Source organism: Diadema setosum, chromosome 2, assembly GCF_964275005.1.
Source record: "Diadema setosum chromosome 2, eeDiaSeto1, whole genome shotgun sequence".
NCBI classification, from domain to species: domain Eukaryota; kingdom Metazoa; phylum Echinodermata; class Echinoidea; order Diadematoida; family Diadematidae; genus Diadema; species Diadema setosum.
In genome coordinates, this window is record NC_092686.1 from 49007687 (window position 1) to 49020295 (window position 12609).

The following is a 12609-nucleotide window of genomic DNA, read 5'->3' on the forward strand; positions in this document are numbered from 1 at the left end:
AGTCGATGCTCAAGGTGTTTCTGTTTTATAACTCATATGAGCAAATATGGTTGGGATTGCATCTGGCCCCAGGAGTTTTCCTCGGTTTACATTGTATAACTGAGGACCACAGCCTGCCTGTCTGCATGTATGTCAAAACATGCTTCTCAAATGGTCATCGCATCATAGGCGTACAACACGATTATCGAGAATGCTCTAAGTTTTTATGTTTGGCTTACTAGTTGTACTAAGATTTCTCAGCCATACAGCGCACCTTTCATGATCCTTTTGTGGGTCTGGGATGGGTTTTTTTTTTTTTTTTTTTCGTGGGCAGTTTTCGCTACAATTTGAGCAAATACGGCTTGACACATCGGCATTATAAAAGATAGCCCGACCAGCCACCGCCGTATGTGGTCGCCCCTCTCGTGTAAATACCGGGTAAATGTGTAGAACTGTTCTACATACGTACTAGAAAATAAACAGCTACGTACCTAACTGCATGCGTGACGTCAGGGCTGCAGCTGTGCTGTGATAGACTTGAAATGCGCAAAGGGCAAACCAGGGTATCTACCGTAGATCTAGTGGTAGTACCGTCCACATGTGTACTGTGTGAACATACAATACACAACACATACACACACACACACACACATACACACACACACACACACATGCACAGTATGTAAAAACAATGTCAATACTAGTAGCCATCACCTTCTTTATGCATCCGGGTAACTAGGGAGCGTGTACGCATAACCAGCAGAACACCCGTGGCTGGGAGGAGTTGTGCCTCATTGATGTCTGACTCTCTGCCAAGACTTGCTCATTAGCATATTCACCGTGCAGATTCACACTTTTTCAACCAAAAGTTACGAGCTTATTTGGTGATTTGAAAGTTGTTTTTTTTTGGTAAAAGTAGTTCATTGTAGGTACTGTACCAACAACATATACTTTTTTTTTTTCAGTTTCGTGAGGATTGCCTCACTTTAAACTTCTCTATATTTTGCCAGTCTGACCGCAGTTTGCTTTAATTCCTTGCAGTGAAGGACAAGTCTTATTCTAAAGGTGTCTATACTTTGAGCCTCAACTGCCTCTCAGGGAGAGAGTTCCAGTCATTGATCACTAGTCTGTGACTAAATGAAAGGGTATAGTGAGTGTACGATGTATCTGGAACAAGTTTTATTGCAAATGGAATAACTACAGTCGACCTCACACAAGATGAATACTTGGCCAAGTGGGAGCTCCAGAAAAATCCCAATTTGTTCTGTATTTATTTCCTTAAAATGATATCTTACAACTCAAAATTTTACCAGTTGTATTTCGGCTGTGTCAAGATAAATTTCAAGTCCTTATATATATACCATATACATATTATTTCCATAGCAAAAGTCAGTCTTTTCCCTGTATATCATTCAAACCTGGAAGTAGAGCATTTTTTCAAATAGACAAAGAAAAAATACATTTTTGTAATAAAATACTCCCATGGGTCGAATTCATGTTAACCCTAATTACCCCTCTATCCTTGATGTCCACTTTTGCAGAACATAACTTACACGTACCATAGTAGAGGTGAGCTACCTGTGTGGGCTGCACAGCAGGGTTCGGGGGTGGGGGGAATGAAGAAACAAAACCCTCCCAATCAGGTACAGCTGTATGGCACCGATATATGGCCAACCGATGTGTTGGCTCAGTGAGTAGAGCGGCTGCCGTCACAATCGGGAGGTCACGAGTTCAAACCCCGGCCACGTCATACCAAAAGACGTCAAAAGGTGGGAGTTGCTGCTACCTTGTTTGCCGTTCAACAGTTAAAAAGGTTAGAGCAACGTCGATCTGGAGCTGCTCAGTGGCTGCCGGGCCCACGATCAATTGGGCAAAATGAATTTCCAGTCTTGGACAATAGAATTTGGAGTTTATATCCAAAACAGTTATTATTATTATTAAAATCCGACATTCAGAAAAGTTTTTTTTTCCCCTGAATGTATTGCGACAATGAAGCCAAACAACATTCTCGCACAGTTTGTTCGAAGTTCTAGGTGACGTACATACCTATGTGTCAATGTCTTGTATACCAATGCTAAAGTACAGCCAGTTAAGCACATGAAGAACACGGAAATGTGAACAATGCACATTTTTCAACAATCATAGGAAAGTTGATAGCTGTCTTGAGTTGGAGTTTTTCTCTTTCCTGAATTTCTTCTTTCTTTCTTTTTCATTTATCTGTTGTGTGTGTGTGTCGACAGCTTTTCTGAGGACCTCCCCCTCAAGCATTTGAGTTTTTGCAGGTTCTCTCACACTTGATCTGAACTTTCAGTTATAATTTTGGTGTACTTGGGAGTAATTTTTAAAGTGTATTCTGTGATTTTTTTTTTCAATATCAAACATTTTGCTCTCATTGCTGGTATTTCAATTTTTAGTTAATGTTGGATGTGTGAATGTATTCTACCTTTTTGATATGTAGAAAGCATACGGAGCTTTAAAGAGGTTACTGTAAAAGTGGATATTTTCGTGCGAGTAATTTTTCACGCTCGGCCGGTTAAGATGGATTTAATTTTTAATTCCGCAGAATCAGGACATTAACTGCTGGTACATATGGCATGCAGGAAAATTTGCATGCTTTTATTTTTCGCGCTAGCATCTGGTTGCACTAAATGCGCGAAAATTTCCACACTGTGAAAATTCCACTTTTACAGTATAAAACATGCATTAAGGATGGGGATTTACCCCCAAACATTCATCATTACAATGTCTCAAAAGGTACATTAACTGTTATTGTGGTTATGTCATATAATGATCAGAAGAACTTCGCAGATTTCGCAAAACAAATGCCAGACATTTTCCCAAGTTTTGGGGTCAGTTTGGGGTTTCACTGAAATTGCTCATGTCTCATGAAACTTTTGCGCATGTGACTAGTCTTTAAAGACATTGTTAAGAACAAATCATGAGAAAATCATGACCTAATGTGCAGAAAAGTTCACCCCCTGTGCTAGTTTGGCAATCTGTTGGCTTTTGCCATTCACTTCTTGGCCATGTAAAAAACACTCATTACATGCAAGGCTTTTCAATTATCCCAGTCCGATAATTGAGCTTCTCGATTCTTTTTTAAAACTCAAACAAAACAAAAGCACTAAATACACCATATTGCCACTGTCTGCTGTAATTTAACAGTCAATAAAAACTTAAAAAGACAATGAATTCTGAAAATTCATCAGGAAATGCAAGTCGAAAAGAAATTTGAATTATGCGAAAGTTGAATTTTTGCGTGAGTTGAAGTGTTTGTACTGGTCCCAATAGATTGGACTTAGACCCCGTTTACAGTGTGAGCCGCGGCCGAGCCTGCCTTCATTTCAGTGTAAATGCACAAAAGGCCAAATGCGGGGCCAAAATTGGCCGCGCAATTGGCCATGCTGTGGAGGTGGTCTCGGTCGCGGCCGAGCCAGGGCTTTTCTCAGTGTAAACGCAAACTGGGCCAAATGAGCGGCCAATTTTAGTCTGGCTTCGAAACCCTCTGCCCGTACTATTTCGCTATTCAGGATATTAACCCCTCAATGTCAAAAACTAGTATAGTTTAAGGTGGTTTTGTCCTGCAAAGGATTTTTCCTTCGGCAAAGGTCTTTGCCCGAACGACGACTTGTCGCCATGGAATCCAGTTGGCAAAGGGTCTGAAAACCAGACTATACCAAATTGTGTTTGTTTACTTGTAAGCAGAGTAACACTACAGTTAAACTCGCCTAAGTCGACATCGCATATGTCGAATAATCGCGCAAGTCGATAATTTTAAAAAGTCCCGATTTTTCCCCATTGACTTACGTGTATTAATTCACTCATAAGTCGAATTTTTTTAAGTCGAATACTCGCTTAAGTCGATGAAATTCCAAGAACACTTTCACGGAAAAACCATTGAATTCACTGTGCCTAAGTCGAATAAGATTTTATTGTGTAATAAATCACTGTCAAAATCACGAGACGCCAGTTTTTGTTTACATACAGTATATACCAAAAGAAACTGCGTAAATAAACATTAACGTTTCATTAACGCAAGCGGTTTCACCTGAATCGTTAGTAACGCAAACAAACGATCGGGAAAATTAACGTTTGTAGCAACGACGAGTAACGATCCCTAGCGCAAATTAACGATGTTTCGTTAACATTAACGATAGGTAACGCAAGAACTCACGCGAGATTTTGGTTTTGTAACGAGACCTGGTGAAAGGACGACGTAGCCCCTGCGGAGTGTAGCGATCTATGCCTTATATTTAGCGGAGTCTTTTCGCGAATCGAATCACGATTTCGCGAATGGTTAATTTGCGACCGGGGTCACCAAAAACGCACGCCGGGCCACCAAAAAAGCCGAATGTTTGCATTCAGTTTTGGAAATGAAGCGGTAACAATCGGTTCCATAAGATGCTGAATAAATGTCAGATGTTTGCTCTTTTAATTTTGGAAATGAATAACGGTAATATTGGATTCCGTATAATACTAAAATAAATGTCGGATGTTTGCTTATACTTTTGGAATGTCAGAGATTTGATTTTGAGTTCGGAAATGAATAAGGATAAAAAAAAGTATCCGGAAGATGCTGAAATAAATGTCGAATGTTTGCTTTGACGTTCGGATATGAAAAATAATGATATTCAACTCCATACGATGATAAAATAAATGCCGGATGTTTACTTTTACGTTCGAAAGTAAATAACAATTACATTCAGCTCCGGAAGATGCTAAAGTAAATGTCGAATTATCCCTTTGACGTTCGGAAATGAATATCAATAATAATCAACTTCGTACGATGATGAAATAAATGTCGGATGTTTACTTTTACGTTCGAAAGTAAATAACATTAACATTCAGCTCCGGAAGATGCTAAAGTAAATGTCGAATTATCCCTTTGACGTTCGGAAATGAATAACAATAATAATCAACTTCGTACGACGATGAGATAAATGTCGGGTGTTTGCTTTTACTTTCGAAAGTAAATAGCAATAACATTCGGCTCCAGAAGATGCTAAAATAAATGTCAGATGATTGTTTTTACGTTCGGAAGTGAATAGCAGTAATATTCTTCTCCATACGATCACTGTCGGATGTTTGCTTTTAAATTTCGAAATGAATAACAGTAACATTTAGCTGCGTTTGATGGTAAAGTTAATGTTTGATATTTGCTTTAACGTTCGGAAATGAATAACAATAGTATTCAAGTCCGTCCGATGATAAAATGAATGTCTTATGTTTGCTTTTATGTTCGAAAGTAAATAGCAATAACATTCAGCTCCGGAAGATGCTAAAATAAATGTTGAATGTTTGCTTTGGCGTTCGGAAATGAATAACTATGGTATTCAACTCAGTACGATGATGAAATAATTGCCGAAAGTTCGCTTTTACGTTCGAAAGTAAATAGCATGTAACATTCGACTCCTGAAGATGCCAAAATAAATGTCAGATGATTCATTACACTTTCGGAAGTGGACAGCAGTAACATTCGGCTCCTTACGATCATAAAATAAATGTCGGGTGTTTGCTTTTGAATTTGGAGATCGAATAACGGTAATATTCTGCTCCGTACGATGCTAAAATAAGTAACAGATTGTTTCTTTTACAGTTGGAAATGATTAACGGTATCAATCGGCTCATTTAGATGATGAAATAAAAAGCGGATGTTTGCTTTCACGTTCGGAAATGAATAAGGATGATATTCAGCTCCGTAAGATCCTAGAATGAATGTCGGTTGCTTGTTTTTACATTTGAAAATGATTAACGGCAACATTCGGCTCCGGAAGGTGTTAAAATACTTGTAAATGGTGGATGATTGCTTTTACAATCAGAAATAAATAACGGTAACTTTCGGACCGAACGTAGGACCGATTTAGTTTTGCTTGTTTTTTGTTTTTTTTTGTTCGGGCCACCAAAAAATAAAAATCAATCATTTTGGGGCCACCAAAATAAAAGTTAGTGTGGAGCCCTGGCCTGCATCAATGTGGATAAAGTGTCTTGCTGAAGGGCAAATATCGGGCACACCGCTCCAGCTCTCGGCTTCGGAGTAGACAACATACATGTACATTATACATTATGTACGTGTGGTGTAACTTTAAGTCGATTTTTTTCGACTTACGTACAAGTCGAAACTCGCCTAAGTCGATGTGTTTTGCTCAGTCCCGAGAAGATCGACTTATGCGAGTTTAACTGTACTATACAAATGATGCACAGGATAGAGTGCGTTAGTGGAGGCGTATAGTGCACTCGAGGGTATTTACAATTGTGAAACATGCACGAGGCGAAGCCGAGTGCATGTTGCACTACATTGTAAATACCCGAGAGTGAGCTACGCCTCCACTAACGCCACGAAATAATCCTGTGCATCATTTGTTTTATAAAATGGGTCGAAAATTCGAAAACTAACGGCATTTTTCAGCGTTTTTCATGTACCTTTGTGGGTCAAGACGTCCGAAGATGTTCGTCCCAAACATTTACGCACGTCGCACTCGGAAATCCTGCACATACAGTATAAGTATGATGGGGGGTTGGGTTTCCGGACACTTAAGTTCCCGCATGAAAACTTACTTATTTTACATAGAATATGCACCCTTTACCTTAAAGACTTGATATAGACTCCTTATATAGGCCTACTAGACAACATACTCTGAAAATGGCGTGAGAATTAACCTGCTAAATCGTTGGATTTGCCCTTCAAAGTGACTCCATGTACGCATCCGGTCCCACAACGCTTGGTCTACTGTACTGTACAAAGTGTACATAGAGTATACGTACGCCACACATGTTATGCACAAGGGAAGAAAGGCCAGCCGGCCGGCAGCCCGAACTATAAGTTGTTTACAGGATTGACAGCGCGTACTGTATGTATGCATGCAATTCAAATGAGCCGCCACGCGCACAGACGATCGGCAATAGGATTTAACCACGGTGGATTTAACACGCAGTTCGATGGGACTAGATAACCAAAGCACATGTGACTCATTTCAGCGCTTCCTATTGGCTGCATTCTTGAACCCATTTTATAATATACAAATGATGCACAGGATAGCATGTTGCACCATTGTCAATACTCTCGAGTGCGCCGCACCTTCACTAACGCCACGAAATAATCCTGTGCATTATTCTGTTTTATAAAATGGGTCTATGAGTTATTTTTCACTTCCTAGTGGTTCTACCTAAATTTATAAAGCTCAGAAGTCAAACGTCGACCAAATTCACGATGAACAGTGAAGTGAAGTGAAGACTAAACACCAACTCATGTACAAGTTTAATGTCATTGGCTTAATTGTTGTGGAAATGCACCTCACACCGACACAGTTGTGGAAATGGAAGTGAGGTGTACGAACACGAGGCGAGTTCTGTCTTACGGAGACACTCCGATACTGATACTCGTGAACCTGATTGTCTGTACGACTCTGAGTCTGAGAACTCTGAATAGAAATTGACATTTCCTCTGACTCTTGTTCTTCACCTGCAACAGTAGATCTAACACTGTACTGTTATTGCATACGGTACCTGATTGTCTGAATACTACTAAAGTAGATCTAACAGTACCGATCTAACAGTAACACTGTACTGTACTGACTGTACGTGTACTGGACTGCAAACCTCATTACCTGATTGTTTGAATACTACGTTTGCTGTACGATGTACAGTCCTCCTTTCTTGCCCCAGCGTAAAATTTTGACAGTAGCTGATCCAAATTTTCACGGGAAATATCCGTCAATGAAGTCTTGATAAATTTCACAATTATCCTCGTCATTCAACAGTTCAAACTGCGCCTGCAACGGATCCGAGCTGGAGGCAGCCATTTTTTCGTTCATTTCGCTGGCAATCGATATCGCGATTCGTACCTACCTTTGCATTTAAGCATTGCATGCAATTCAAAGGAGCCGCGCACACAGACAATCTGCAATAGGATTAGACAAAGTGCAATGGGACTAAAATAAACAACGCACACGTGACTCATTTCAGCACTTCCTATTGGCTACATTCTTGAACCCATAATACAAAATATTGAAAGGTTTGAATCAAAAGCGCGGCCGAGCCCGGCAGTGTAAACGGACAAAATTGCTTGGCTTAGCCCCGCAATTGAGGCTGGGCTCAGCCGTGGCTCGGCCCAGCCCCGCACTGTAAAGGGGGTCTTAGGTAAGGTTGAAAGATAAAATTTTTTATGGCTCCCGATGTCAAATTTATTTCATCTTTGTATGAACATAACTTGAAATCTGATGCAGAATGTATTGCACTTCTCACTTAATTCAGGCAAGTTGGAAAGTAAAAGAGATTGCCAACTAGCAGTGAATAATGATAACTGCAATCATGTTGTAGAATTGAAAATGACCTATTCTTGAAGGAGTGACAAATTATGCACAAGCAGCATGAAATGTGCTAGTCAGCGAGTCCTTTTTATAGTAAGCGCAGTTAAAGATAATAAAAAGTTTTGGTACCTCAAAAGTTTCCCTGGATTTCCGTGTTTCAGGTTAAAGTACCTTTCAAATAACTAACACTGTGAGACTTACTCGCCCCAAAGTGCTCTCATTTCTTAGTAATCATGCAATTAACTGCGACCAGCAGCCCCATACGCATAGCGTAATGGGGCTTCGCATTGTAGCATTCAGGATCGTGACAGATTTAGTATCGCGGGTAAATATCAACTTAAAATCCAAAAATTCTTCAATTTGAAGACTTACCAGTTAAGTTGAAGTGTTGAAAACAGGCTTCGGACAACGTTTGGTTCTGCCGATAGTCCCTTTCTGTTCGAATTGATGACTGAATGTGACTCTGTCGAGAGGACCCTGGGAGAGCTACATACACTGATTACTACGGCCAGCGCATACGCACACATCACATGCGAACAAATTTCAAATCCACGAACAGATAAGATGTTTGTGTGCGCATGCGCTGGCCGTCAATTCAGTGTAGCTCTCCCAAGGTCCTCTCAGCCGAGTCACATTCAGTCATCAATTCGAACAGAAAGGAACTATTGGCAGAACCAAACGTTGCCCGAAGCCTGTTTTCAAGACTTCAACTTAATTGGTAAGTCTTCAAATTGAAGAATTTTTGGATTTTGAGTTGATATTTACCTGCGATACTAAATCTGTCATGATCCTGTAAGCTACAATGCGAAGCCCCATTTAGCTATGCGTATGGGGCTGGTCGCAGTTAGCTACTCAGTATGCGTATGGGGCTGCACGCTGCTGGTCCCAGTTCTCATGCAATAATAGTTTTGTACAATACGTGTACTACCTCGCCGCCGTACGGCGGCGGCTCTGGTACGAAACCATTATTGCATGATTACTAAGACATGAGAGCACTTTGGGGCGAGTAAGTCTCACAGTGTTAGTTATATGAAAGGTACTTTACCTGAAACGCAAACTAAGACAAGGAAATTCAGGGAAACTTTTGAGGTAATACCAAAACTTTATATGTGACCCGCTACAACAAAATGATCCTAAAGTCGGGCGAGGTCAATTATTTGAAAATTGCATGACAAAATTCCCTAATCTTTCTGCTTTAAATTGATATATAACTCATGTTATGAAAATAATCGGCTGCGGAGATATCGATGTTTAAAAGAGAGCATGTCGAGACGTCTGGGAAATCACTGTTTCGAAAAAAGCGCCCTGAAAGTTTTCCTTGCGACGCAATCGCGATCAAGGGACACGCAAGTTAGTTTTCACCTACGGACAATAGAAGGTAAACCCTAGCAACCCCCGAAATGCTCATTCAAGCACAGCGTCGGCCGTCTCCTCACCGACCAATCAGTGACCAGGATGCCAGGAAAAGCGGCTGGGCATAGCGCACCCCGCCCGCACGCTCCAGTCGACTTGGCAGTGTGCGAGCTTCACGCTTCGGTTAGCGGCAAGCAGCAAACTGACCAATGAGATCACTCCGGTCGTTGTTAGGGGCGGAGCCTATCTGTGGCGCTCAATCCAAATTTTCGAACCAGTTTCTGCTTCATTGAAACGCCAAAAAACATGGCCCAGTAAAACGCTATTTTTTTGGTCTTTCCTTTCATCATTTTGCTTCAAAATTTCGACAGATGAAAGAAGACATGTCAGACTACAATAATATGTCAAAATCAGAAAATCGTAAGTTTTGACCAATTATGATGCTCTGACTTCAAACTCGATTTTCACGGCTTCGACCGTGCGCGACTTTAGGACCTTTTTGTTGTAGCGGGTCACATATTATCTTTAACAAGTTGTTGAACGTCATGGTTCCATGTCAAGGCTTTAGCACCAGAGCTAACAATGTTAGACTGCTTGTGACAATGTGAGAATTTGCTGCTCAAAGCAACACAAACTTTTGGGAATTTACAACGTAGGCTGATGCATGTTATACTTTATGTCTATAGGTCTCACAATGCACTGGGTTGAATTAGAAGATTATTATTATTATTTTTTTTTTTCTTTTCCTTTCTTTCAATGTCATGCAGGCAGACTTCCATTATGCTCTTACTGAATGTGATGAAAGTGGCATCCGATGGCGTGTACAGGTTCCCAAGCCAAATGCTTGCACTGGAGGTGCCCCTGCACCCCCAGTGCGTGCTGTGGATTGTGGTAAGCAGGTGTCCCTTTCCCACATTTGACTGGCACTGATAAATTTGAAATGAAAATTAATCTACATGTACCTCTTGTGTCAAAGATTGAAGTTACATTAAGGCTCTGGAATTTTGTACTCTTCTGTCTTTCCAAGTTGACTGAATGCCAATGATAGTACATAGTAGTGCATGGTATGGTAAACTTATGGCTGCCAGTAGGTGGAATTCTTCATTGAATTCAAAATGTGCTTAATTTACTGGTAGGAAAAAAAGAAGCTGCTGAAAGCTGCTCATCTAATAGTGGCCAGTCATTGGAGTAAAATGGAGTCAAAAGGGGCCTGAGCTTGATCCAAGCAGAATCTTTAGTCCAGGCGCAGCGACCCAGAAAAAATGACTTCGTTCAACCCACCCCGCAGAAAAGGTTTGACTGCATGGGGTGGTCGGTTGGACCCTCTGGAACACCCCTAGGTAGTATGTGATATAAAATTGTGGTATCAATGAAATTTTACAGTCCATTTTAGTTGCGACATGACCATATTCTTTGAGGAAGCGTCTGCGCTTACTAAGACTACTACACGTACCACTAGCACTGCTACAGGCGCCAATGCCAGTGGTACGTGTTATAGTCTTAGTGTACAAAGACTTTTTCCGCGACAAACATCGGTTTTTGCCTGCAAACTAACTTTTCACGGTAAGCTGGGGTCGGTGTAGTGTAGTTTCCAGATGTTTTTATTTCGTCTTTATTTCTCCGAGCAAGCCAAGTGAGAGTGCATACCCAGCGATTGTGACGCCCGAACCGTTTTTGGTGGCAGTCATTGAGCATGCACTCTCACTCGGCTTAGCGCAATACAGCGGGCTTCTGCACAATACACAAACTGTAACTCAGAGAAATTAAGGCGAAATCAAAACAGCTAGAAATTAAGACTAGGGTCGGTAACGCTTGTTGCTATTGGGGCACTGAAAATGACAAAATTATCACAGTTTTTGCATTTATTTTACGAAGGATTCATCGAAACGCCTTAAAACTATATATGTTGCTAGAGATGTCAGCAATACAATGGGATACATTGTAAGGTATAATATTGTGCATGGTTACCATGGTAACCGGATGCCTACAGGTGATTGGTAACTCCCAAAAATATCTGGAATTTAGACAGGTTTGTTTCTTTTGCCTTTCGTGCACATCACTCATTGAAGATGAGCTCTACACTGTAAAATTAGTCTGGATAAAAAGGGAAAAGACGCCCAAGATTTGTCCCTCATTCTCTCCTCAGCATTAATTCATTACTGCAAGTTTTGAATAAAATTTACATATCATGATATGTCATTTCATTCTGTATATATATATATATATATATATATATATATGTGTATATATATATATATATATATATATATATATATATATATATATATATATAAAATATATATATTTTTTTTTGCAATAGCTAACGAACACAAAAGTACACTTAATTCTTTGATGGATAATCCAGCGCACGTGTACATTCCTTCTTTAGAAAGGAATTTATTGATATTCTTGAATAAACTTCCTTTAAGAACATAAACAATCAATTGCTTTCCTCTGCTCTTTTCCAGGATTGTTTTGAATAACCATCGCTCTGTAAAAACTCGAAAGAGCTACTATAGAATATTGGCTTTGCTTTCTGTATTCATCTTATTTTTAAGGGAAATTTGTGTCCATACATTATTAAAAACTATATACATTTGCCTATGCTTTGAAGTCAAATTTGTGTTGAAAGTACGACGGATGCAACATATTTTTCATGCATTTTACTCTTCGAAAGTGATATTTTTCTTTCAATGGCCGTTTATTATGCCTTTGCTTACAAATTTTGCTGTAACCTAAGAATGCTTCAAAATATTCTTCACATTTATATGTCGTACACTTTATGCAGAAGGAAGGACATGCTTATTGAGCTTTTTGAAATTATGGGCTTTAGTTTTTGAGTTATTGACAACTAAATTCTGATTGGATAATACTGGTTGCCATGGCAACAGGGAAAACTTTTTTAATGAAAATCAATAAAAAAGTGTGTGTGTGTTTTTTTTTATTGCATTTATAAGAAAAAAACAAACAA

The 12609-nt window shown here is 39.8% G+C and overlaps 1 protein-coding gene across 1 annotated transcript in view; it reads left to right on the top strand.

Moving 5' to 3' along the window:
• Window positions 1-12609, top strand: part of LOC140246324 (endosome/lysosome-associated apoptosis and autophagy regulator family member 2-like) — a 105873-nt gene that overhangs the window by 12784 nt on the left and 80480 nt on the right. Inside the window, exon 2 of the mRNA XM_072325797.1 lies at window positions 10406-10529. Within this exon, the coding sequence (XP_072181898.1) occupies window positions 10406-10529 (124 nt within the window). The remainder of the gene's footprint in view (window positions 1-10405; window positions 10530-12609) is intronic.